Raw genomic sequence first — 12,990 nt, forward strand, 5'->3', positions numbered from 1 at the left:
TCCTCCAGAGGCAGAAGCCCTGCAGCTGCATACCCCCTCCCCTCCTCCAGAGGCGGAGGCCCTGCAGCTGCATACCCCCTCCTGTCCTCCAGAGATGGAAGCCCTGCAGCTGCATCTCCCCCTTAAGACTGAAGCCCTGCAGCTGCATCCCTCTACAGAGACTGAAGCCCTGCAGCTGCATCTCCCCCTCCTCCAAATCCTGAAGCCCTGCAGCCGCATCCCCCCTCTCAAGAATGAAGCCCTGCTGCTGCATCCCCCTCTTCTCCATATACTATGTACTGTATTACATTACTTATAGATGGTAACCATCGTTTTAAAACGTTTTATTTTGGTAAAAAGTTACATACAAAACCAAAATTCACACTTGTTATACAAAATAAGTCACCATCCAGCACAGAAGAATAAACCATTTACCTGCTATATGAGTGGTTGCTGCAGATGTGGCCTCGGTAGCGCCCCCTTCATGTCTCAGGAAGTGTTCTGCTGATACAGGGGGAATGGAGGCCGCGTACTTGATGTGAAAAATCAATGCTGCATGTTGCCGGATGGGTGAGGGGGGATTAAACGGATGAGGAGTTTGCCGCGTCCTGGTTTTTTAGCGAACATTTTGGAAACTGTACAAGGTTACAGAGGTACAAATGTCCTATTTACAAGAGAGAAGTTCGGGACGATGACCTGGGGTATGTGGAGACCGCACACTCCACTACATATATATACAGGACGTATATACAGGACACGAGGGCTACCCCACTGTCTGAACGGTGACACGCACCATTCACTGACAGCAAGCAGAGACCTTGAAAATGGCTAATTACAGAACCAAAACTAAACTAAAATATGTAACAAAATTGAAGAATATTTCATTATATATTTATTAAAGGGGTTGGACACTTTCTGGCCAATATTTCTTAAAAAAAAAAAAAAAAGCCCTAAAATTGGGCACAGAGAAACAATCATGAATATCGCCAATACTTACCCCCCAGACCAGAGTTTGAGAATGCCTACCAGGGACTTCTGATTTGGAGGCATCAGGTTCCAGATCACAAGAGGTGGAGAGGATGCCGGCAGCAGAAAGTAGGACGTTCACAGGGCTCTGGTCCGGGGGTCCCAGATTACAGACGTAGCACCTGGACCAAGGTCCTGCAAACCTACAATGCACAGCACGGGTAAGTGATGGGAAAACTCACGATTGCTTATGACTGTGCACAATACAGGGCGTCATAGAAATTGGCCCTTAATGCGGTTAACCCCACTAAACTTGATTTACACAAGACTAAACAATCCCTCGAAGTCGCCAGCTGCGTGATCTGCAGCACCGTGCGGATTGCATGGAAGTTTCTAGTCATCGCGGTCACGATTATTCCATCACAGATTCTCATTATTTCTAGGTCTACACCGGCGCAGCCTCTGGATCGGGTGCACGACCGAGGCTTCGTCCTCCTTATACACATCTCTGCGTGGCCCCTTCAACCTCACCTGGTTCCACAGACACCGAGATGTCGACGGCCCGGTACCTGGGGTAGGGAGGCCTCCAGTAATGAATGGAGAGTCGCGCTTTTCCTCAGACGACAACAAATAATTTAGTTTTAGAAAAATAGTACAATAAAAATGAATATGCTGGCCTAAGGGTCCGGGGCATTATTGGGGCATCAGATGCCGTACGTTGTATTTGGAGGTGTCTTGATACTGTGTCATTGGTTTGTCCGCGATGCCGCACGTGCCGACTCCAACCTTGCCGGTGACGCTTTCAGGGGAGGCGAAAATACTTCTCTTCACCTAGAAAAGAAATGTACAACCAATAAGACATTAAACTTTGTCACAGTGTCTATTCAGGACGCGGCTCCCACAGATGCCTCCGATAGGCGAAGAACGGCTGACCATCACCTAGTATCATGTATGGCAGAGAGCTGTGAGCATGCTCTATAGCCAGGACAAAGGAGAGGGGAGGAGGTGAGCTGTGATCGTCACCTAGTATAATGTATGGCAGAGTGCTGTGAGCATGCTCTATAGCCAGGACAAAGGAGAGGGGAGGAGGTGAGCTGTGACCGTCACCTAGTATCTTGTATGGCAGAGTGCTGTGAGCATGCTCTATGGCCAGGACAAAGGAGAGGGGAGCTGTGATCGTCACCTAGTATAATGTATGGCAGAGTGCTGCGAGCATGCTCTATAGCCAGGACAAAGGAGAGGGGAGGAGGTGAGCTGTGACCGTCACCTAGTATCATGTATGGCAGAGCGCTGTGAGCATGCTCTATAGCCAGGACAAAGGAAAGGGAAGGAGGTGAGCTGTGACCGTCACCTAGTATCTTGTATGGCAGAGCGCTGTGAGCATGCTCTATAGCCAGGACAAAGGAGAGGGGAGGAGGTGAGCTGTGACCGTCACCTAGTATCTTGTATGGCAGAGCGCTGTGAGCATGCTCTATAGCCAGGACAAAGGAGAGGGGAGGAGGTGAGCTGTGACCATCACCTAGCATCTTGTATGGCAGAGTGCTATACAATGTGTAGAAGAAGGGGAGGAGGTGAGCTATGACATTCCCTACTGCCTTGCATGGGAAAGTGTTTGGGGCATGCCATATAATCTGTGTAGAGAAGAGGCGGAGGTATACTGTGATTGTCACCTATTGGCTTTATGGCAAAGAGTAGTGAGCAGGGAAGGGGAGGAAGCACACCGTGACCTATGTAGGGATGGGAGGAGGTGAGCTATGACATCCCCTAATGCCTGGTTTGTGTTGAGGATATGCTCTAACCTGTGCAGAGGTCATTGTGCATGGATGTGGAGGAGGTATACTGTGACCTGTGCAGGGAGTGGGAGGAGGTGAGCTAGGACATCACAAATAAGTGCATGATGGATCAGGATATATAAATATTATTTTTTTGTTTATTATCCTGCCTTTACTGACAAGGAGAAGACTGCAGAGAATGGATTTGACAACAGGTCGCCATCAGCTGCAACTAAACAAGTTGTGAAGCGGCTGCAGATATGGATTCTACAGGAGGGATGTAATCCCCCAGTCCGGTCACTGGATGCGAGTCAGTGTCGGCCGTCAGCAGACGAGGGAACCAGATCCATTAGCAGAACAAATGGTGAGCGAACATTTCACGCTGCAATCCCCGAGCGATTCACCCCGACATTCACAACTCCACCGCCGGGACATGATGTACGCAGTTATTACACTGTATACAGGGGGGAGAGGACCAATCCCAGAGCTTAGGACTCGACAGCCCACAGAATGCAGCTACTCTATAAAGAGATTTTTTAGCAGATTAGTAGACGTTCCAGACCATTGGAAGCTTTTCTGAATCAATAAAACTGCAGACAAATTTTATACAGTAAGGTAAAAAAAATAAAAAAAAATAAATAAAAAAATGAAGTGTTGCATCAAATATACAACATTGTGCAGATAAGTTGAAAGGTAATCCCAAAACTTAAGCTCACATAAGATTAAGAAAATGTTAAATTACTTTGTTCTGCGTTGACCCCAAAAATCTTCCCTTTTACATCTTTTTATCCTTTTTTGTTAAGCCCTCAGGACCCTGGATAACCTGTGTTCCTAATGGATGTTGGGTGGACGGGGTTGCATTTCTGTTTTCTGCCAGTATCTCCTATATTGCCTTCCAGGCTCGCTCTGTGTGCGCCTTTCCTCCCTCCATGCGCCACGTCACCAGTTTGACAGCTTTGTCCTTTAGCAGCTGGAAGTGTAACCCTAGCAATTTTCCTCAATTAGTCTGCTTCCCCCTCTGAGGAACTTACAGTAGATTTGTACACAGCTGCCACTCAGTCTCCTTCTCCCTCTGGCAGCCACACATTGACCACCACTTATTTCCCTGCAAATAATTATGCAATGCAGTCCAGAGCAGTGTGGAGATACAACACTTGCTGGCTCAGTCTTCATCTTTGCCTTGTACGGCAGAGGCTCCACTTCTGTCCAGACAAGCAAGGAGTCAGACATTTCTATAGACTATCCTGCAGTAATCAGAGTAATCACTATGCAGAGACCTGGCTGTGGGACGAGTGGCCCAGAGTGTGTCCGCCATATTATACAGCATGCTACTGGGGAAAAAAAACATCTTAAAAAGGGGAAATGCTCATCAGAAAATGACTTGTTTAAAATCTGGATTCTGTGTTAAATGTATATTTTTTTCCTAAATTAAAGTCTCTATTATATTGGAAATCTTGCAGTTTTCACACACACACACACCCTTTATTTCGGGAAATAACACTTGTACGTTAACCACATGGGTTAGATCCCGACCCTAACATTTGTAATAAAGCATCTGAAGTGCGTGTGCAAACTAGGAGGTGAGCTGTGACATCAACTATTGTGAATGGTGGATCCTGTGTTATCTACTGTATATAGAGGTGTTATCAGTCATTGTACAGGAGGAGGAGGTGAGCGGTCACATCACCTATTGTGAATGGTGGATCCTGTGTTATCTACTGTATATAGAGGTGTTATCAATCATTGTACAGGAGGGGGAGGAGGTGAGCTGTGACATCACCTATTGTGAATGGTTGATCATGTGTTATCTACTGTATATAGAGGTGTTATCAGTCATTGTACAGGAGGAGGAGGTGAGCTGTGACATCACCTATTGTGAATGGTGGATCCTGTGTTATCTACTGTATATAGGAGGTGTTATCAGTCATTGTACAGGAGGAGGAGGGGAGCTGTGACATCACCTATTGTGAATGGTGGATCCTGTGTTATCTACTGTATATAGAGGTGTTATCAGTCATTGTACAGGAGGAGGAGGTGAGCTGTGACATCACCTATTGTGGCCAGTGTGAAATCCGAAAGATTACTAATTTTGGTTTAAAATATAGTGATTTGGAAAAAAATATAAAATATGTTTTTTTATTTTTGTTTTTCATTCCCTTAGAAAATCCCAAGTAAAAGGTCATTTTCTGATGATTGTTTTGTTTTAAAGGGGTTGCCCAGTCATGATACCGATGACCTATCATTAAATCAGACCGGCTTGGGATGGGGGGGGGGGGGTCAGGAAGCCAGTAGTTACTAGATCTAGAGGCAATGCATGGCTCCACTGAATGTGTAGCGGCTGAGCACAACGCTTTACCTGTCCTTTCTTGTTCTTAGAATAGGCCTTGTTATTGAATTGCTGCCATTTCACTTTTTGATCCTCTCGTTCCTGCTCCAACTCCTTTACTCTCTGAGCCTTCTTCAATGCTTTCTTCTTTTTATATTCTCTCTGCTGGGCGATCATTTCTTTTCTGGAGGGTGGAGAACATAAGGTAAGGTACAGAGCAGCTGTGCACCCTCCGAATAGACATACTGGGCATTGACGAGGTGAGGGATGTGGAGAGGTACCCACTTAGACATTGGTAGGCTGCCGCTGTCTTCCTTCGCTTTCCTGCCTTCCTCTAAGGGCTTCAGGTTCAGCAGAGAAGTCACTTCTGCATTTCCGTAGCCGAGGAAAGTAATGGCTGCCGTCCCATTCTCTTCGTCTATCTCCTCGATCTCGGCCTCGTACCATCTGTAAAGAGATCAGGGCTGTAAGCGTGTGAGTAATGGCTTGTATCACAGCACGATGCTAACATCACACAGCGCAATCAGTCTGGACACATCGGCATAGGAGGTTATAATCTGCAGTGGAACATGGCCGCCACAACCAAGCAATTAGCTGCAAATCTACCAACATTTTTGTGTTCAGTAAAAACATTTATAAAAGCACATTTATAAAATATGTAGGCCCCCCTCTATAAGGCTTTCTGGCCTGACCACATTTTGCTGTAGCTGCAGTCTTTGTGGAGGACGTAGTGTGAAAACTTCATGTCTACAGACGGCACATATCCCTCCTGGTTTTAGCATTTAGGCAGTTTAGAATCTTGGGGTCCATAGCCCCCCTTACCATCACATGGTAAATGTAAACAAGTTCTCGCCGGTCACTTACTGTCCGTCCTCTGTCCACACGGACATACATCTGTCCCCCACCTTCCAGGTGAGGCTGTCGCTGGCCGACGTGATGTCATCAGAGCTATCGGGGGCTTCTGAAGGTTGGGACGACAGGAGATCTTTGGTCAACTCGATGACTTCCTGAAAAGAAAAAATAAAGAGGGTATATACGGTGTGCAGTCCTGCAGTATTCCTCCAGTCTTACATGTGCACACTACAAGATCGGCAGACTATAAAGGCCCACCGACAGGAAATATGGACCTAGTGGATGAGCGCACAATGCAGGCGGCGCAGTTAGAGAAAGACATGGCTGCCACAGACAAGGAACGCAAGCCGGAAAGCTCGTCCGCTGACAAGCAGCTTTCTTTTGCTCCATGTTCTTTTGCAACTTACAGTAAGAGCAGATTTGTGGTGGATGCAACCAGCCCTAGACGTACGGCGCACACGGTATACAACGTGCGCTTCCATCTGATGCAAGGAAGGACGCTGCCGGCCCATCACAGCAGACAGACATCACCCCAGGGTGCAATGTGGAGCATAAGGCGATAAAAGCTATAGGGGCCTGTACCATCTGCTGTTAGAGAGAAGTGCTGGGATGTGCCGTCACGTAACTGAGGTTAGTCGCGCCAAAGTACTTACACTATTAGACTTCTTTTACACTTGTCGTGTTTTTGAGGCCACAATAGATTTCTATGGGGCTGCAAAAAAGGGCCGTAAACATTCGTCGGCGCGCCGTACCGTAGGGTACCTGCTCGATATTTTTCACGGCTTACGGACACAACACCCTGGGCAAGCTTCCGGTGTTTTTGCGGCCCCATTGATTTCACTGGGGCCGCAAGAACAACGGAAGCTTGCCCAGGGTGTTGATTTTGCGGTACACCGTGAAGACCGTATTTGCGGAACGCCGTATTTTTACTAGGACACTCCCATGTACTTCTTGTTTATCACTTCAAAAGCCTGCAGAGACACGAGATGGACATATTCCAAATCAGAAAAACCGCGATCCGAGAAGATTTTTGAGGCCAGTTTTTGCTGCAGACCACAAAAATTACGACAATTCGGCCCGCAAAAAAAAAAAACACGGCAAGTGTAAAAAGAAGCCTTAGTCGCGTGGGGTCCTTGTGATCCGAGCTTTCATATTGAAAAGTAAAACAACAAACAGGTATATTAACCCCTTAGTGACAGAGCCAATTTGGTACTTAATGACCGAGCCAAGTTTTACAATGCTGACCACTGTCACTTTATGAGGTTAGAACTCTGGAAAGCTTCAATGGACTCCACTGATTCGGAGAATGATTTCTCATGACATTGTACTTCGTGTTAGTGGTAAAATTTCTCCGATAAGACTTGTGTTTATTTATGAAAAAAAAATGAAAATTTGGCCAAAATGTTGAAAATTTTGCAATTTTCAAACTTAATTTTTGTGCCCTTAAATCAGAGAGTCGTATTGCACAAAATACTTAAGTAACATTTCCCACATGTCAACTTTACATCAGCAATTTTGGAAACAATTTTTTTGTTAGGACGTTATAAGAGTTAAAAGTTGACCAACAATTTCTCATTTTTCCAACAAAATTTGCAAAACCATTTTTTTTTGGGGACCACCTCACATTTGAAGTGACTTTGGGGTGGGGTCAATGTAACAGAAAATACCCAAAAGTGACACCATTTTAAAAACTGCACCACTCCAGGTGCTCAAAACAACATTCAAGAAGTTTATTAACTCTTCAGGTGCTTCACGAGAACGTGGAAGAATAAAAAAAAAATTTTACTTTTTTTCACAAAAAATTTACATTGGAAATATTTTTTTTTAATTTTCACAAGGGTATCAGGAGAAAATGGACCGCAAAATGTGTTGTGCAATTTCTCCCGAGTACCGCAATACCCCTGTATGTGGGGGAAAACCACTGTTTGGGCGCATAGCAGAGCTCAGAAGGGAGGGAGCACCGTTTGACTTTTTGAACACAAAATTGGCTGGAATGAATTGTGGCGCCATGTCGCGTTTGGAGACCCCCTGATGTACCTAAACAGTAGGACCCAACCCAATTCTAACTCCAACCCTATTCCACCATTCTTCGCAGAATACATTGCACCTCCCTAGAGGGGATGACGCCACCCTGAGTTGTGGCTCCCTGACCTTCCGCACTCCCACAGCTGATGGTGTCAGTGGCAGGAATCAGCGGTCGGTCGCACATGTGCACGTCCTGTCCTCTCATTACTCATCTCACCTGTAAATCCTTCTTCAGCTTCAGTAAATCTTCATTCTCTCCATTGGCAGCTAACGCCGACTCCACCTGCTGCAATTGGGCTTTATAACCTGCAAGCTGCTTTGCAAGTTCCTCTGCCATCTGCAATAGAAGTCAGGACAGTCCAGGAGTCATCACATCACTGAGCCGCAGCTACATTACATCAACTGCTTTATTTCACCAGCTCCCCTGCAGGACAATGTGTCTCCATGGTAATAATCACAGTGTTGTTATTGTGCAGCATTGTATCTATCCCTACCTTTATACCAACAAAAGGGGAAGAAAAAGAAAGAAAAGGAATGTAGGGGTCGCACACACACCTCTCCTGAGGGGTAATGTAGGGGTCGCACACACCTCTCCTGAGGGGTAATGTAGGGGGGCGCACACCTCTCCTGAGGGGTAATGTAGGGGTCGCACACACCTCTCCTGAGGGGTAATGTAGGGGGCGCACACACCTCTCCTGAGGGGTAATGTAGGGGGCGCACACCTCTCCTGAGGCGTATTGTAGGGGTCGCACACACCTCTCCTGAGGGGTAATGTAGGGGGTCGCACACACCTCTCCTGAGGGGTAATGTAGGGGGCACACACCTCTACTGAGGGGTATTGTGGGGGTCGCACACACCTCTCCTGAGGGGTAATGTGGGTGGCGCACACACCTCCCCTGAGGGGTAATGTAGGGGGTCGCACACTCCTCTCCTGAGGGGTAATGTAGGGGGTCGCACACTCCTCCCCTGAGGGGTAATGTAGGGGGTCGCACACTCCTCCCCTGAGGGGTAATGTAGGGGGTCGCACACTCCTCCCCTGAGGGGTAATGTAGGGGGTCGCACACTCCTCCCCTGAGGGGTAATGTAGGGGGTCGCACACTCCTCTCCTGAGGGGTAATGTAGGGGGTCGCACACTCCTCTCCTGAGGGGTAATGTAGGGGGTCGCACACTCCTCTCCTGAGGGGTAATGTAGGGGGTCGCACACTCCTCTCCTGAGGGGTAATGTAGGGGGTCGCACACTCCTCTCCTGAGGGGTAATGTAGGGGGTCGCACACTCCTCTCCTGAGGGGTAATGTAGGGGGTCGCACACTCCTCTCCTGAGGGGTAATGTAGGGGGTCGCACACTCCTCTCCTGAGGGGTAATGTAGGGGGTCGCACACTCCTCTCCTGAGGGGTAATGTAGGGGGTCGCACACTCCTCTCCTGAGGGGTAATGTAGGGGGTCGCACACTCCTCTCCTGAGGGGTAATGTAGGGGGTCGCACACTCCTCTCCTGAGGGGTAATGTAGGGGGTCGCACACTCCTCTCCTGAGGGGTAATGTAGGGGGTCGCACACTCCTCTCCTGAGGGGTAATGTAGGGGGTCGCACACTCCTCTCCTGAGGGGTAATGTAGGGGGTCGCACACTCCTCTCCTGAGGGGTAATGTAGGGGGTCGCACACTCCTCTCCTGAGGGGTAATGTAGGGGGTCGCACACTCCTCTCCTGAGGGGTAATGTAGGGGGTCGCACACTCCTCTCCTGAGGGGTAATGTAGGGGGTCGCACACTCCTCTCCTGAGGGGTAATGTAGGGGGTCGCACACTCCTCTCCTGAGGGGTAATGTAGGGGGTCGCACACTCCTCTCCTGAGGGGTAATGTAGGGGGTCGCACACTCCTCTCCTGAGGGGTAATGTAGGGGGTCGCACACTCCTCTCCTGAGGGGTAATGTAGGGGGTCGCACACTCCTCTCCTGAGGGGTAATGTAGGGGGTCGCACACTCCTCTCCTGAGGGGTAATGTAGGGGGTCGCACACTCCTCTCCTGAGGGGTAATGTAGGGGGTCGCACACTCCTCTCCTGAGGGGTAATGTAGGGGGTCGCACACTCCTCTCCTGAGGGGTAATGTAGGGGGTCGCACACTCCTCTCCTGAGGGGTAATGTAGGGGGTCGCACACTCCTCTCCTGAGGGGTAATGTAGGGGGTCGCACACTCCTCTCCTGAGGGGTAATGTAGGGGGTCGCACACTCCTCTCCTGAGGGGTAATGTAGGGGGTCGCACACTCCTCTCCTGAGGGGTAATGTAGGGGGTCGCACACTCCTCTCCTGAGGGGTAATGTAGGGGGTCGCACACTCCTCTCCTGAGGGGTAATGTAGGGGGTCGCACACTCCTCTCCTGAGGGGTAATGTAGGGGGTCGCACACTCCTCTCCTGAGGGGTAATGTAGGGGGTCGCACACTCCTCTCCTGAGGGGTAATGTAGGGGGTCGCACACTCCTCTCCTGAGGGGTAATGTAGGGGGTCGCACACTCCTCTCCTGAGGGGTAATGTAGGGGGTCGCACACTCCTCTCCTGAGGGGTAATGTAGGGGGTCGCACACTCCTCTCCTGAGGGGTAATGTAGGGGGTCGCACACTCCTCTCCTGAGGGGTAATGTAGGGGGTCGCACACTCCTCTCCTGAGGGGTAATGTAGGGGGTCGCACACTCCTCTCCTGAGGGGTAATGTAGGGGGTCGCACACTCCTCTCCTGAGGGGTAATGTAGGGGGTCGCACACTCCTCTCCTGAGGGGTAATGTAGGGGGTCGCACACTCCTCTCCTGAGGGGTAATGTAGGGGGTCGCACACTCCTCTCCTGAGGGGTAATGTAGGGGGTCGCACACTCCTCTCCTGAGGGGTAATGTAGGGGGTCGCACACTCCTCTCCTGAGGGGTAATGTAGGGGGTCGCACACTCCTCTCCTGAGGGGTAATGTAGGGGGTCGCACACTCCTCTCCTGAGGGGTAATGTAGGGGGTCGCACACTCCTCTCCTGAGGGGTAATGTAGGGGGTCGCACACTCCTCTCCTGAGGGGTAATGTAGGGGGTCGCACACTCCTCTCCTGAGGGGTAATGTAGGGGGTCGCACACTCCTCTCCTGAGGGGTAATGTAGGGGGTCGCACACTCCTCTCCTGAGGGGTAATGTAGGGGGTCGCACACTCCTCTCCTGAGGGGTAATGTAGGGGGTCGCACACTCCTCTCCTGAGGGGTAATGTAGGGGGTCGCACACTCCTCTCCTGAGGGGTAATGTAGGGGGTCGCACACTCCTCTCCTGAGGGGTAATGTAGGGGGTCGCACACTCCTCTCCTGAGGGGTAATGTAGGGGGTCGCACACTCCTCTCCTGAGGGGTAATGTAGGGGGTCGCACACTCCTCTCCTGAGGGGTAATGTAGGGGGTCGCACACTCCTCTCCTGAGGGGTAATGTAGGGGGTCGCACACTCCTCTCCTGAGGGGTAATGTAGGGGGTCGCACACTCCTCTCCTGAGGGGTAATGTAGGGGGTCGCACACTCCTCTCCTGAGGGGTAATGTAGGGGGTCGCACACTCCTCTCCTGAGGGGTAATGTAGGGGGTCGCACACTCCTCTCCTGAGGGGTAATGTAGGGGGGCGCACACACCTCTCCCGAGGGGTAATGTAGGGGGCGCACACACCTCTCCCGAGGGGTAATGTAGGGGGCGCACACTCCTCTCCCGAGGGGTAATGTAGGGGGTCGCACACTCCTCTCCCGAGGGGTAATGTAGGGGGCGCACACTCCTCTCCCGAGGGGTAATGTAGGGGGTCGCACACTCCTCTCCCGAGGGGTAATGTAGGGGGCGCACACTCCTCTCCTGAGGGGTAATGTAGGGGTCGCACACTCCTCTCCTGAGGGGTAATGTAGGGGGCGCACACACCTCTCCTGAGGGGTAATGTGGGGGGCGCACACTCCTCTCCCGAGAGGTAATGTGGGGGGCAGAGACCCTTGTGCTGACTTTTCTTTATGGCGATGTTGTGGACGGGCAGACACGTGCTCCGTGCATTATACACGAGTGGGGCGCACAATTACACGGACACACTATTGTGGCGGCCTCAGGCCTGGACCGGGGGAGGTGGCGGAAGTTCCCGCAGAGGAGCCGGCACCGTCCTACTTGCCCTGGACGCCTCTCCTCCACCTCCGGCCACATCAGCCCCTCTCTCCCTCGGCTGCTCCCCGGCAGCAGTCCCGGCCCTCCGCTCCCGGAGTCACTCACCTTCTCCGCTCCTTTCACCGCGGATTCTTCTCACGAGATTTTGAGTTCGCGCGAGAAGACAGGACGTGAGGTCGCGCTGCGCCTGCCAGCATCACGTGGTATGGAGAGCGGTTGACATGGTGACGAGTGCTGATCTCAGTGTGGCGGCTGCGCAGACGTGAGCACACGTGACCCCGCGGTGACAGAAGATCGTGTGGACGCGCGTGGACCTGTGCACACGACGGAGCCGCTCCAGGAAGAAGCCGGGGGTATTAAACGGCTCGTTCACACGATGCTTATTTCCCCTCACATTTTTCACAGGAAAAAAAGCTGCGTACATCCGTAGCATAGTGGAAATCCCATGTCCACTGTGGGTGTACAGACGCCGGAGGAGCCGGACATGCGGCGCGTCTTTCCAGTCTGCAGCATGGCCATTTATCTTCCGGAGACGGAGCCTCTGCAGGGTAAATGTCCCCGTACAATGTATTGTATGCGGTGATTCTCACGGCTCAGTGACCACAGAGGATTCGCCTGCGCTCAGTGGCCGGCAGCGGACGTGTGCTGCCTCCTGAGCGCTGCCGATTCCTCACCGTGGGCACCCGCTCTTAGGATGTCATTTCTCACCTCCGGCATTCGCAGCTTGTTTGTTTCATTGCTGAACCATCAGTTTCTTTCATATCCGCAGTGTTGATTTTTTTTCAGCAGTTTTCTCACCGTGAGGACTTCACACAGCGGCTCCAAAATCTACAGCTAAAAGCAAAAAAATGAAATTGGGACGAATCGGCCCAAAGGTTCAGAGAAGTGCCGAGATGTGGACGTGCGGAGCCTAAAGATCTGCAAAAGAAGAGACGAATCGGGGA

The 12,990-nt window shown here is 50.7% G+C and overlaps 1 protein-coding gene across 2 annotated transcripts; it reads right to left on the bottom strand.

Moving 5' to 3' along the window:
• Nucleotides 1–308: 308 nt before the first annotated feature.
• Nucleotides 309–12,241, bottom strand: SMNDC1 (survival motor neuron domain containing 1). 2 transcript variants are annotated; one of them, XM_069754274.1, is made up of 6 exons: nt 12,152–12,241; nt 8,138–8,257; nt 5,908–6,050; nt 5,329–5,490; nt 5,074–5,227; nt 309–1,776 (listed from the first exon to the last, which is right to left on the bottom strand). In XM_069754274.1, exons 2-6 carry the CDS (start codon nt 8,255–8,257, stop codon nt 1,639–1,641), a joined length of 717 nt encoding a protein of 238 aa, XP_069610375.1. In that variant the 5' UTR covers nt 12,152–12,241; the 3' UTR covers nt 309–1,638. The 2 variants fall into 2 exon arrangements, with proteins under 2 accessions (XP_069610375.1, XP_069610376.1); XM_069754275.1 differs by having other exon boundaries at nt 12,054–12,158.
• Between the last annotated feature and the right edge of the window lie 749 nt (nt 12,242–12,990).

Source organism: Ranitomeya imitator, chromosome 2 (genome assembly GCF_032444005.1).
Source record: "Ranitomeya imitator isolate aRanImi1 chromosome 2, aRanImi1.pri, whole genome shotgun sequence".
Taxonomy (NCBI): Eukaryota; Metazoa; Chordata; class Amphibia; order Anura; family Dendrobatidae; genus Ranitomeya; species Ranitomeya imitator.

What these genes read in the sequence shown, in the direction of transcription:
- SMNDC1 (XM_069754274.1), bottom strand. Translation starts at nt 8,257, where the DNA reads ATGGCAGAGGAACTTGCAAAGCAGCTTGCAGGTTATAAAGCCCAATTG. An exon ending in GGCAGCCTACCAATGTCTAA is followed by an intron (nt 5,228 to 5,328) that starts GTGGGTACCTCT and finishes TCCACCCTCCAG; the next exon opens with AAAAGAAATGATCGCCCAGC. An exon ending in CTAAGAACAAGAAAGGACAG is followed by an intron (nt 1,777 to 5,073) that starts GTAAAGCGTTGT and finishes TTTCTTTTCTAG; the next exon opens with GTGAAGAGAAGTATTTTCGC.